General features: G+C 44.4%; 1 protein-coding gene across 2 annotated transcripts in view; it reads left to right on the top strand.

Moving 5' to 3' along the window:
• Nucleotides 1–14,283, top strand: part of GMPS (guanine monophosphate synthase) — a 72,192-nt gene that overhangs the window by 24,135 nt on the left and 33,774 nt on the right. For both annotated transcript variants that reach the window (XM_040974841.1, XM_040974842.1), the window contains one exon: nt 9,239–9,420. In XM_040974841.1, coding sequence (XP_040830775.1) covers nt 9,239–9,420 — 182 coding nt within the window. The remainder of the gene's footprint in view (nt 1–9,238; nt 9,421–14,283) is intronic.

Consider the following 14,283-nt stretch of genomic DNA (forward strand, 5'->3'; position numbering starts at 1 on the left):
CAAAAGGAGGAAGCAGGAAGAGAGGTTGATGGATTGCAGTGACCGGTTCCCTCCCCAGATGGCCACAATAGCCAGGGCTGGGCCGGGCCAGGTCAGGTCAGAGCCAGGAACTCTGTCTTTGCCTCATTTATTGGTGGGATAAGACAGTAAAAACCCATACAGAATTGTGTGTTTTCTTTTTCCATGCTGATTGTGAATTAGAGATGTTTCTGTGTTCCAGAATCATGACAGTAAAATAAAACCAAACAAAAACGGCTTTGCCATGGTAATAGTAGCATGATAGCTGATTTTCTTGTGGGTGGATCCTGGCCATGGCTTTAGATTCATAGTTTGAGGACACAGGGAATGCGTAAGTAGGTAAATCCTTCCGTTCCTTAATGCCATCCATTATAATAGAGTAAGGAATTTGGTATAAAGGATGTAAAGGAATTGGATGTAAAAAGTGACCAAATATATACCCTTCCTAAATTGTACTTTCACTACTTACTTTTCAGACTCTTCCCAAATTTAAAGTGAAAACTACCTGCAACCCACATGGCACTACTCAAAGCCATGGCAGAAGATGGAAATCTAAAAAAGAAAGTCTAACAGACCATTTTGTCTTTAATGACATTATTCATAATGATGGTTAAAAATGAAAGAATCTGAGGAGAGTGTTAGGCCAGATAGGCTTACAGAACAGCAGATCTGAATGAGGACAGAAAAATGGGGCCACGAGGGTCACTCCAGTTAGCACATTGTGCACTTGGACAGGATTTCTGTGGTGATGCAAATCTACAATTTGGCCAAAATTACTAATTTACATACATTGGACACCTTTTCCTGAGTTAATTATACTAATAAGTTAATAAATTCTTCACTTGAGTGTTGCTAACTTACCTTTCTTTTACTTAAATTGGCAGTATTGAAAGACCAAAGATAAATCTATAACATTTGCAAAAGGATATCTCCCAAGCCTTGCCCATTGTCAAATGATGTTGTCTGTTACTTAACTCCTGTTTTTTTTTTTAAATAATAATTTCAAGATTTATTTATTTGAAAGGCAGAGTTTAGAGATCTTTCATCTGTTGGTTCACACAATGACTGGAGATGGACTGGTCTGAGCCGGTAACCAGGAGCTTCTTCCTGGTCTCATGCAGATGCTGAAGCCCAAGTTCTTGGACCGTCCAGTTGGTCCATCGGGGAGCCGCCGTCGCCCTTGGTGACGTAACATACCACCCCACAGGCGGCGACTTTACATACCACCCCGCAGCGTCTGCCCCTGCATGCGTTTGTCACTGGAAAAAAGCCTTTTCCAAAACTCAGATAATTGTAAATGTAAATCACTTGGACTTCAGTATTTTGGGGAGATGGTCTCAGTAATTCTTCTAGTTCACATTATGGGTGTAAATCTACGAGTCATGATTCCTGAGATCCTTTTTGGCCAAATTTTAGGTAAACAAAAATATTTGTAAATAAATTGTTCTCATGTTATTGATAATGCTGGGACTTTCCATGCTGTAATTTTTTTTTGGTGTTGGGGAAGTTAAATTAGTCAGTGCACCTATCTGCCAGCCAAGTTCTGTCATTCATTTTTCTAACTAGTTCATTATTTTGGAAAGCAGAGTTTGAGAGTGAGGGATAGATCAGGGTACACTGGTCACTTCCCCTTTGGCCACAGTGGCCAGGCCGTGCCAGACCAAAGTTAGGAACCTGGAGCTGCTTCTGGGTCTCCCAATTGAGAAGGAATCCTGAGATGGAAAAAGGCGATTTCAATGAAGAGGAGAGTGTGGTAGGCATCTAACATAACGGGCTTCCAGTACGGGCTGGGCGGGCCATCTGCTGACCGCCCCAGCAAGGGGCCAGGATTGTGAAGGTCTGACTAGCAGGTGGAAGCCAGTGTCAGAGAAGCCTTCATGTGTGCGCTCAGGAGGAAGCCTTTCAAGCATCTCCAGGCCTCACTCAGTTGGAGTGGAGGAGCGAGTTTCAGAATTCTGAGTGGCTTGCTGTCATTGCAACTCCTCCTCGTCTCTGCTACGCAGAGACAAGTTATTTTTCTCTTTTAGACTGGCATATTTTAATCTGTTGAGGATGCTGTAATACCCTCAACTATGAGGCTTGTCCTTAAAATGTTGGAAGCTGAGGCCCTGCGTGATGGCTCAGTGGCTAAATCCTTACCTTCCACGTGCTCAGATTCCATATGGGCACCGGTTCATGTTTCAGCTGCCTCTCTTCTATGCAGCTCCCTGCTTGTGGCCTGGGAAAGCAGACAAGGACGACACAAAACCTTGGGACCCTGCACCCGCAAGAGAGACCCAGAAAAGGCTCCTGGCTTCAGCTTGGCTCAGTTCCTGCCATTGCGGCCACTTAATGGAAGATCTTTTCTCCTTCTGTCTGGACCTGGTGCAGTAGCCTTGAGGCAAAAGTCCTCGCCTTGAACACGCCAGGATCCCTTATGGGTTCCAATTCTAATCCCGGCAGCCCCGCTTCCCATCCAGCTCCCTGCCTGTGGCCTGGGAAAGCAATTGAGGACGGCTCAAAGCCTTGGGACCCTGCACCTGCATGGGAGACCGTAAAGAAGCTTCTGGCTCCTGGCTTCGGATCAGTTCAGCTCTGGCCGCTGTGGTCACTTGGGGAGTGAATCAGCGGATGGAAGATCTTGCTGTTTCTCTCTTCTTTGTATAACTGACTTCCCAATAAAAATAATAAATTAAAAATAAATAGTATTTTGTGACTTAGTATGATGCTTTAAAGATTCTTCCATTGTATAGCCTGCATAAATTTATTCCTTTCTTAATCACTAAATAATACTCAGTTGCATGATACCACTTTTTATTTATGTGTTCATTATTGATGGAAGTTGGCTTGCTTCTGCTCTTTGTGTATTATGAATGATGTTGCTATGAACGTTTCTGTGTGAATTTTGTGTGTTATGGATAATACTGCTGTGAGCATTTCTGTGAAAGTTTTTGTCTAGATGTAAGTTTTCATTTCCTTGAGCATATAGCCAGGAGTGGAATTGTTCAGTCATACGGTAATTCTCAAGCTTTGGTGAACTACTGGTTTGTGCTGAGTTTAGGTGGCGTGTATTAGGGACCTCCAGAGAAAGCAAAAGGAAGAGGTTTAGAGATAAACAGTTACAAACATGGAGGAAGTCTTAATGCAAGTTTACAGAAAATGTAGATTATGAGAAAACACTGCGTTTTTTAATCAGAAGAAATCAATACTAACTTGTTACAACATATCTGGGTAGTATCTAGTTTCAGGCTTTAAGAACTTAAAGGCATCGGTTTGAAAACAGGCCCTGTCAGAACAACATGAAAACAATCTGAGAAGTTTGCAGGGATAGAATACCGCAAATACCAGTTCACAGGTGGACAACCCGTTTTGAGAACGCATACAGCTGTCTTGAAGGTGAAGCCCTCAGAAGCAGACCATCTGTGTAAAGTTAACCTTGTTTTTTCCCTGCTTGAAGATGACATAACAGCCAACAGTGGAAATATTAGCCAATACCATAGACATCCTAACTGGATCAGCTTACACAATGCTAAAAAATTAAAGTTGAGCAAACTTTGTCCTCTCTGATCTACCAAAGCTTTGAGTGGAAAATTTCAGAAGTGGATCAAGATCCTAAAAAACCTCTTGGGAGAATTTTCCAGGGAGATGAAGGGTGACCTTGCTAGCCTCATCTTGGAGTCAGCACAGCCAGAGCAGTGGCTACAAGGAGGTGGCGGGCAGAGTCCAACGAAGGCCAAAGCAGACGAGAGCAAAGGTCACAGCCACCATTTGGGGGAATGTCTGAGGCGTTTTGCTTGTTGGCTTTCTGGAGGGTCAGAGAATGTTGCCTGCATATTAGGAATGTTTCCAGAAAGTTAGCCAAACAAAAAGCTGGACAATCCTCTACCGTGATGATAGGAAAAGGTTCTGCTCATTCCGCAGACAGTGGATGAGTTTTAAAGGGAAGCTGTTAGGTACATGTGTCGCCGCTTCTCATTTGGCTCCTTTTTGTTTCCTAAAGGTGCCCATTTGCTCTAGTGAATGATGGAACAACTGTATTGCCATCATTAAGTGTCCAGGACTGAGTTCTTAGGTGGGAGACTTAATGACATATTGTAGGTTACCAAAGTGTTTTGAAGCTGATGGAATTTATGTTGAAAAATAAAATTTTATATTTTGCATTTTTATTTTATCCATGAACCTTTAAAAAACCCATCATATACTTAGTACTTTTAGTCATGCACACAGGAGAGGATTTATTTGTTGGGGGAGTTGGTTCACATGGTTGTGGGGACTTGACCACCACTGCCATCTGTCGGCCTGGCTGGAGGCCAGAACTACCCACGTCCCTCAGGCTCCACTGCTCATCTGGGAGTTTGAACCTTGATGGTTCTGAGCTAAAGAAAATCTTGCTTTAAACATAAAGCTAACTACTTTGGCTATTTCATTAATAAAGTATTCTAGCTAATACTTCAGAACAGTTTGAGTAACTGGCACTGAGTGATGTTCCCTGGGTTTTCTGTATGTGCTCGCTGATGAAGTTCCTTTCTAGGCCTAGCTTATGGGATGTTTCTATTATGGAAGAGTGTTGAGTCATCAAATGCTTTTTCTTATTTATTCAGATGATCTTGTGGGCTTTTGTTCTTTATTCTGTTACCAGATAAATTACTTTTTCTATTTGAAACTAGCCTTGCATTTCCTAAAATAAATCTCACTTGGGCATGGGATGTAATATTTTCTTTTAAGATTTATTTATTTTTATTTGAAAGTCAGATTTTCAGAGAGAAGGAGAGAGAGAGAAAGAGAATCTTCCATCCATTGATGCACTCCCCAATTATCTGCAATAGCCAAAGCTGAGTCAATCTGAAGCCAGGGGCCAGGAGCTTCTTTTGGGTCTCCTATGTGGATGTAGAGACTCAAGAATTAGCCAGTTGAGTCATGCTGGCCCCACTTCTTTCATCTTACCAGATCTTTTGAATCAAAATTGTTCAGATAATAACCAGATTTCATTTGTCCTTCTCTGCATTAAGTGTCTTGCTGATTGAATGTTAAGGAATTAAGTAAGGGATCAAAATTTTCCGCTCACAACAGTAGGAATAATAAGCCATTGTGCTTTCCTAGGTGTCTAACTCAGTTGTTCATAGAATGCATGGAGAAGTGGCATGTTTGAGTTGTTTGAACCTGTGCCGTGTCTGCTTCGGATGACTTAGCTGGCCTGTGTTCTTTCCCTTAAACCTTGGGGCATCTTTCTGCTTTCAGAGGCGTTCCCGCAGGGCAGCAGTGTGCTGCAGTGTCTAGAGCCGCAGCTGATAGTGCTACCGTCCCATGTGAGGACTGTTTGAAGTTGGAGCTCAGACTGCTCTACTTTGGCTCTAGCTCCCAGCTGGTGATCCTGGAAAAGCAGCATCAGAAGGCCCAGGCACTTAGGCCTCTACCTGCTGTGTGCAAGGCCCAGGTGGAATTCTTGGTTTTGACCAGGCCCAGTCCTGGATGTTGCAGCCATTTGGGGAGTGAACCAGCAGATCAAAGATCACTTTGGCTCGTCCTCACTGCCTGCCTCTCTCTCTTTCTCCCTCCCTCTCTTTCTTGCTGCAACCCTGCCTTTAAAATAACTGAATGAGTTAAAGAAAAAGGATTGATTCTTAAGAGCCATTATGGGAATCTCCTTTTCTTAAGTGCTTTTTCTCAAGCTGCTGGTAACTTAATGTGGTTTACTATGACCATATCAGTGATAGCTGTGTCACTAGGTTATTGGAGTTTTTAAAGTATACTTATATATCTTTTAAGATTGTTTTAGTTTATGGAAAGTCAGATATACAGAGAGGAGGAGAGACAGAGGAAGATCTTCCGTCCAGTGATTCACTCCCCACGGGGCCACAATGGCCAGTTTCGAACTGATCCAGAGACACTAGCCCAGAGCCTCTTCCAGATCTCCCACGCGGGTGCAGGGTCCCAAGGCTTTGGGCCGTCCTCGGCTGCTTTCCTGGGCCACAAGCAGGGAGCTGGATGGGGAAGCAGGGCTGCTGGGATTAGAAATGGTGCCCATTTAGGATTCCAGCACATGCAAGGCAAGGACTTTAGCCACTAAGCTACTGCACTGGGTACAAGTGTATTGATTTAAAAGATTCCCCCTCCACAACTTTTTAAAAGATTTTTCAGAGAGGACCAGACACCACTCCAGAAACATGGAATATTTCACAAACATCTTGGGCTAAAGAGCAGGCTCGGCCCAGGCTTCTCGGGCCTAGGAGAATACTTCTGGATGTTGCTCACGTTTATTCTAAGTTGAAGTCACTATAGGGCTTTAAGTAGAGGGAACATTTGAGTTAGACATTTTTCTTTTAAGCACACTGATGTTGTATCCAAGTGATCAGACACAGTATCATGACTGGTGAAATAAAATGACATTGTGTTACAACAGAAAGGCATGTACAATTAAGAACCAAGAAATCTTAGCTGTGGGTGTTAACGGGGTGCTAGAGAGAGCACAACGGACAGGTCTGGAACATATTGAGGAGTCTTTATTCGCCAAGCTTGGTGATGACAGGGTCCAGTGGAAGTTACCAATTGACAAGTCCGTGTGGCAGCCCAGTCTGATTTGAAACAAATGGCCATTGCAGTGAAAGCTCTCCATTAAACTGAAGAGCTGTGTCCCAGCTTCCCCAGCAGTATGTTATCCAGAGTTGTGCAGTGAACAACCTGGGCACACTTAAACCCTTTCCTGGCTTCTCCATCTCATTCCGTTTCTGCTAGGCCTCACCTCTCCTGGAACTCTTGAAAGTACACAAGATAGAAGTGAAAGTGTCTTAGCATTAACATCTTTACTGTCTTACCCTAACAGTGAACAGAGGGTGAGGAATACAGACACACAGGACATGCTCTGGGGCTATCTGTGCTCAGAATCTGTCCACAGGAAGCTAGAGGGCAAGCAGGTACCGGGGAGGTCAACCAGAGAGCAGTGGAAGCAGTGGACCAAGAGAGCAAGCCTCTCCCTATCATGGGGGTGTTTGAGAGAAGTGGCTATACGACAGTGCAGTACCACCCCCTCGCGGGTTCCAGGTGAAGATGGGTGGGCAGCACAGGTGGGCACAAAGGATTATGTGGGTGGGGAAGGTGTGGCTCCCAAGCTCGTGGTTCTGAACTAGCTGCCTACCCTACAACAATGGGGCATTCCATAAAAAGCTGATAAGAACTTTTAAAGTTGTCAGTGTCCTAAAAAAATCAGAAAGGTAAGTGAGGAGCAAACTGTTCTAGACCAAAGGAGACAATGGCCCGGTAGTGCGTATGCAGTGTGAGTGCCGACAGCATCCTGGGATGGATTTACAGCGTGTGCAGGCCACCGTCCGTGCGCAGTGTCTTGGCTGTGATAACAGTGTCAGAGTCATGCTGGAGAAGGACCTTCCTTGTAGAAGATGTGCAGTGAAAAGTTGTTTTGAACAGGAATATGAAGTGAAGTATATTAAATGGAAATAGCAAGTGAAACACTATTGTTGAATATAGATGAAAAGGGGTATTCATTGTACCATACTTCACCTAGTTTTTTTTTTTTTTTTTACACATTTATTTTTATTGGAACAAAAAAACCTTCTAAATGGCTGCTAGGGCAGAAGCTGAGCTTCCCTGAAGCCAGGAACCTCTTCCAGGTCTCCTGCATGGGTGCAGCGTTCCAAGGCTTTGGGCCAACCTCGACTGCTTTTCAGGGCCACAAGCAGGGAACTGGATGTGAAGTGAAGCAGCCGGGATACGAACCAGTGGCTGTATGGGATCCTGTTGCATGCGGGGCGAGGACTTCAGCCGCAAGGCTACTGTGTGGGGCCCTTCACTTTTTATTTCTTTTGTACATTGACTTCCATGTCTTACTCCAGGTTTCAGTGATATGAATTATTTTCCTGTTTGCATCTTTGCCTATGTGGTCATTTAATCACAACCACTTTCTGATGTTAAGTTCCTCTAGTTGGATATCTAAAGGCTGTCAAACCCATTGCCAGTCCTATTCCTTCTGTTTGCAATGGATTTGAATTTTACTTGCAGCATGACCACTTTTCCATTCTTTGCTTCATTTTCATCTCTGTTGGCTTGGCTTGTCTTCTCAATGAGCTACATTTTGAAATGTTTTCAGGGTTTGTTGTGTGGTTACAAAGGCACCACAACTGTGTTCTTGGCTCTTTGTTTTATGTTAACCCTTCACCACTAGACTATAAAGAAGGGACTTTGTTGGTCGCTGCCCATGAGTTTATGAGGTGGTTTGTGGCTTGCAGAACTAGAAAAAAAGCTTGTAGCTTGTACAGTTACTCAGTTAATATACAACTGAAATTTGAATCAGATTCTTGAGGAATTGGTGTTAACCATGGTACCTGAAATTTTTGCATAGCAGAACTATGAGAAATAAGAACTGCCTGTGATTTTAAAAAAAAGGGGGGGCATGTTTTTTGCACAGCAGTTAAGGTGGTGATTGTGGGGACCAGCCTCATGGTGCAACAGGTTTAGCTGCTACCTGCTATCGTGGTGGGGCTCCCATATAAGCATGTGTTTGAGTCCTGGCTGCTGTACTTCTGATCCAACTTCTTGTTAGTCTGGGAAAGCAGCAGAAGATGGCCCAATTCCTTGAGCCTCTGCCACCCAAGTGGGAGGCCCGGCTGGAGCTGGATGGAGCCCCAGCTGTAACAACCATGTGGGGGGATGTGCCAGCAGATGGAAATTCTCCCAGTCTCTCTTCTCTTGTCTCCAGCTCTGTTTCAAATAAATGCAATTGTAAAATAGATAAATAGATACTGTTGTGGAAAACTGGCTCCCTAGCTGAACTTATTCCAAGCTATTACTGTACATGAGAGAATTGAAAGAGACATGAGCAAGGTGTGGAAATCAGAGACGTCCAGGCTCCTAAAACCTTGGCCGGGCCCAGCTCTAGCCATCGCAGCCACTAGGGACTGCACTAGTGGATGATCAGTCACTCATTCTTTCTCTCCCTCTACCTTTCAGATTAATGTACCTTTTTGAAAAAGGGTTGATGCATACAAAGTGAATATATGTCAGGCTGAGTATATAATGGTTAGTAAAGTAACTTTTATTAAATTCAAATGCTCATGTATGGGTATTAAATATTTTGTATGTGAGAGAATTTTAATACATAAAATCTTCCCTTTGAAAGAAATATTTGAATTCACAACTCAGAAAATCCTCATTTCTGTGCATTTTTGGAGCTGCTAGCAGTCTACCATTTTTTTCAAGTAGCCCTAATTTCCTTTTGCATTAATGCTTGCAGATGGAGAACGCCGGAGGAGACCTTAAAGATGGCTGCCACCACTACGAGGGAGCTGTTGTCATTTTGGACGCTGGAGCTCAGTACGGGAAAGTAATAGACCGGAGGGTGAGGGAGCTGTCCGTGCAGTCCGAAATCTTCCCCTTGGAGACGCCGGCGTTCGCCATAAAAGAACAAGGTTTCCGGTGAGACTTTCACTGCCATTTTCAGGAAGAGCTTGTGCTTGGGTCATGGGTTATTCTGTTATTAATTTAGTTGAACACTGAATTTTTCTGTGGAAATTAAGGTATAGAATGATTTTTAATGAGAAATTTCTCGTGGTTCTTTTAGGGGACAGGAATAGGAAAGAGGAATTAAGCTTTCAGTGAAAAAATTAATTTTATTTGTGCAGTTAAAAGAGTATGTTTGATGTTTTGTATGATTTGTGGACCAGAGTTCATGTCATTGACTGACCCTAAACTTGTTCAATTCAAGGAAAGTAAAGAAAATCAACTAAAATTCCCAAAAGAAATGAAACATATACTATAAATCTGTTTTACTTCTATCTCAAGAGACTAGTTTCTGGGCCTGGCACACAATGGCCTACTGGCTAAAGTCCTCACCTTGCATGCACCAAGATCCTGTATGGGTGCTGGTTTGTGTCCCCGCTGCTCTGCTTCCATCCGGCTCCCTGCTTGTGCCCGGGAAAGCAGTCAAGGACGGCCCAAAGCCTTGGCACCCTGCACCTGCATGGAAGACCCGGAAGAAGCTCCTGGCTCCTGGCTTTGGCTACTTGGGGAGTGAACCAGCGGATGGAAGATCTTTCTCTTCTCTGTAAATCTGATGTTCTGATAAAAGTAAATGTAAAGCAAAAAAGAACCTGAGGTCTACATTTTAAAAAATCTCAAAAAGACTAGTTTCTAAAACATGAAAAAGCTTGCATGAATCTAATGAAGGAACTAATTTCAATAGCCTGTGCCCTTAGAACTGGCCAGAATAGCAACCAACAAAGCTGTCGTATTTTTTTTTCTTCTATTTTAAAGTTCATTTGCTTATTTGAAAAAAGAGGGGAAAAAGAGAGACAGTGCTCTGAATCTGCTGACTTCCTCCCCAAATGGCTGCAACATTTGGGACTGGACCAGGCTGAAGCCAGGAGCCTGGAACTCAGTCTGGGTCTTGCAGGTGGATAGGGACCCCAGTACTTCAGCCATTCTTCGTTGTCTCCCACGTGTGCATTCGTTGGAAGCTGGGATTGGAAGCAGAGCCAGCACTCCTATATGGTATATGGACACTTCACACAGCCAGCATAGCCTCTAACCAATTCTGCCACATACTTGGTTCTTGGTTTCTTCTCTCAACAGGAATTTCTGGTTAATGCTATAGCTACCTTTCATTCCTGCCTTCCTTCTTTCCTTAGTTTTTTTAAGATTTATTTATTTTTTATTACAAAGTCAGATATACAGAGAAGAGGAGAGACAGAGAGGAAGATCTTCCGCCTGATGTTTCACTCCCCAAGTGAGAGCAACAGCCGGTGTGGTGCCGATCTGGAGCCAGGAGCCAGGAACCTCCTCAGGGTTTCCCACACCTGGAGGGTCCCAAGGCTTTGAGCTGTCCTCGACTGCTTTCCCAGGCCACAAGCAGGGAGCTGGATGGGAAGTGGAGCAGCCAGGATTGGAACCAGCATCCATATGGGATCCCGGGGCGTTCAAGGCAAGGATTGTAGCTGCTAGGCCACTGCACTGGGCCCTCCTAAGTATTTTTGTAAAAAGATTTAAAAAAAAATTTTAGTTGAAAGTTCTAAAGAGAGAGTGACATATGTCTTCCATCCTCTGTTCGTTCCCCGGATGACTGCAATGGCCAGAGCTGGGCTGATGTGAAGCTGGGAGCCAGGATCTTCTCCTGGGTCTCCCCTGTGAGTTCAGGGACCCGAGCACTTGGGCCATCCTCCATTACCCTCCCAGGCCTATTAATCGGGAGCTGGATCGTAGTGGAACAGCTGCGACCCAAACTGACGCACGTGCGGGATGCCTCCTGGCACTGCAGACGTCAGATTGGCCTGCTGGTCCCTAAGATTTCTTTATTTGGGAGACAAAGTTACAGAGAGAAAGGGAGAGACAGATACCTTCCCTGAACATCTTCACATCCTACATAGCCACCATGGCGAGTGCTGGATAGAGCTGAAGCTGGAAATCAGGTGTGTGCAGAGTCCCAGTGCCTTGGCCTATCCTCCACTGCTTTCCCAGGCACATCCTGAAACAACCGTATCTCAGGCAGTAACTTAGTATGCTGTGCCGTGATGTCAGCTTCTGCTGTACCTTTTCAGCATAGAATTACTTTCTTTGTTAAAGTGCTTTTTTCTGGATGCAAGCAGCTGTACCTAGTCCTTAGTTGGCACACCATCCCCCTTTCAAAGTTTTCTTTCGGGGGATTGGAGGATAGGGAGATAGAAATAATATGCACCCATTGGTACACCCTCTGAATGGCTGCCACAGCGAGATCTGGACCATGCTGAAGTCAGGAGCCAGGAACTCCATTCTAGTCTCCCATTGGGGTGGTAGGGGTCCCCAAACTTGGGCCAATTTCCACTTCCTTCCCAGGAGGAAGGAGTTAGCATTAGCAAGGAGCTAGATCAGAAGAAGAGCAGCTCGGTCTCCAATCAGCACTCTGATACCAGATTTCCGTGTTGCAATTGACAGTATAATGCACTGCATCACAATACTGGACCTGTGACATAGCTTGAAAAGAATTACTTGGCAGGCAGAGATACAGAGAGCGAGAGGGAGAGGTAGAGAGAGTTCTTCTGGTTCTCTCACAGTTACCCTAACAGCCAGTGCTGAGCCGTGCTGAAGCCAGGAGCTTTCCCACACGGGTGAAGGGGCCCAGGAACTATGGCGGTCTTCCACTGGTTTCCCAGGCACGTTAATAGGGATGAGAAGTAGAGCATCTGGGACCTGAACTGGTCCCACGTGGGCTGTGAAGCATTGCAGGTGGCAGCCTGACCCATTAGACACTGGCCCCAGCCACAGCCCTAGCACGTAAATATTAGCAGACATATCATATGTCTCTAAAACATATGTTTTTTTTTTTGCAATAGAGAATATGACAAAAAGAACTTACAAAGACTTAGTAGGTTTGTCGACTAAGAAATCTGTGATTTCTTCATTCTGAATGAAGTAGGCTGAAAAAATCAGAAAAGGGAAGTTTAAGCTTCTATTTCTAGTATATAGATTAAAATCCACTCTCTTAAAATGATAGCATTTTATAGTAAAATGTGCTCTTTTGGGTTTATTTGATTCACCCATGTTGATTCACTAGCAAGAATTAAGTTTTAAGAGACGAATAAACTGAATGTCAAACCCAGGTCCATCATTTCACTTTTTGTACCACAAACATCCCTGGCAAACTCAGACTGAATGTTCAGACTAGGTTGACAGAATACTTGGAGTTGAAAACAAGTTGTGTTTCTTGTCACTTGATCATAACTGGTTCCTGGGTTGGATTTCTGTGGAGGTTTCTTTCTTTTTGTCGTGGAGGGGAATAGGAGCTGCATTGATTGCACCGTCGCTTTTATTGCTATAGTTCTTTTGCTGAAGTGCCCGTTGACAGCCCTTCTGTAGAATGTTAGCTTTGTAGCATAAGGACCATCTTAACCATCTGATTTTAGAACTTAGACCTGCCTGATAGGTAGGATTGCTACTTGATAACTTCGGGTTTGTTGGGACTTAGAGCAGCACATTAGTTTCACAATAGCACTGAGAGAAATGAAGGAGTCAGCGATGAGCTCGTCTCAGGATTCAATACGGTAAGACCTCAAATTGGTTTAAATACTGCTTGAGATTTATCCTTGACTAAGTCCATCACCTTTTAAAAATAGAACTAAACCTCATAGTCTTGAGTTGGCTAGCAGATTAGGATAATACAGAACAGCTCCGTATTATTTATTAAAGAAAGCTAAATACACTGAGATTATATTTGTGTGTAGTTGGTAGAGACAACTGGTGTTGCCAAGTATTTTCCCTCCCCTTAGAGCAAATTCAGAATTTTGTGTTTCTTAAAAAAAAAAAAAAAAAAGATTTGTTTATTTCTGTTGGAAAGGCGGATATACAGAGAGGAGAGACAGAGAGGAAGATCATCCGTCAAGCGGCTGCAGTGGCTGGAGCTGAATCAATCCAAAGGCAGGAGCCTGGAGCCTCCTGGTCTCCCACATGGGCACAGGGTCCCAGTGCTTTGGGCCATCCTCAACTGCATTGCCAGGCCACAAGCAGGGAGCTGGATAGGAAGCAGGGCCACCGGGATGAGAACTGGCGCCCATATGGGATCCTGGCACGTTCAAGGCGAGGACTTAAGCTACTAGACCATCGTGCCGGGCCCCAGGATTTTGTTTCTTATGTGAAATTCCTAATCAAAGTGTTTTAAAGTTTTTGAGTGAACCGAGGGTCAGAGATAAGTTGAGGAAGAAAGAAGGTCCTGATGTCACTCTTCACAGAAATTACCTGCAGTGGGCATCACGTTGTGGCACTGCCGGTGAAGCTGCCACTTGGGTTGCTGGCATCCAGTGTTAGGGTGTGGCTTCCAGTGTTGGCTCCTCTGCCTCTTTTCCAGCTCTCTGCTGATGTGCCTGCAAAGGCAGCAAAAGATGGCCAAGTACTTGGCCCCCTGCCCCTGCGGGGCATGCAGACCGAGTCCTGGTGGCTGCCTTTGGCTTGGCCCAGTCTCAGCCATTGCAGCCACTGGGGACTGAAGCAGCAGGTGGATGATCTGTCTCACTGTCACTTGTCTTTAGCTCTGCCTTTCAAAAAAATACAAAAATAAATTCATACACATACATACCTAGCACTGAAAATCTTTTTAAGATTTATTTTTAATGGGAAAACAGATTTACAGATAGGAGAGACAAAGGATTTTCCATCTGCTGGTTCACTTCTCAAGTGACCACAGTGGCCAGAACTGAGCTGGCCAGGAGCTTCCCCCTGGGTGTCCTATGTGGGTGCAGGGTCCCAACCTTGGCATCAGACACACAGCCGGTGCCTGTATGGGATCCTGGCACATGCAAGGCTAGGACTTTAACC

Source organism: Ochotona curzoniae, unplaced genomic scaffold (genome assembly GCF_017591425.1).
Source record: "Ochotona curzoniae isolate NIBS_2020 unplaced genomic scaffold, NIBS_Ocur_1.0 contig_2599, whole genome shotgun sequence".
NCBI classification, from domain to species: domain Eukaryota; kingdom Metazoa; phylum Chordata; class Mammalia; order Lagomorpha; family Ochotonidae; genus Ochotona; species Ochotona curzoniae.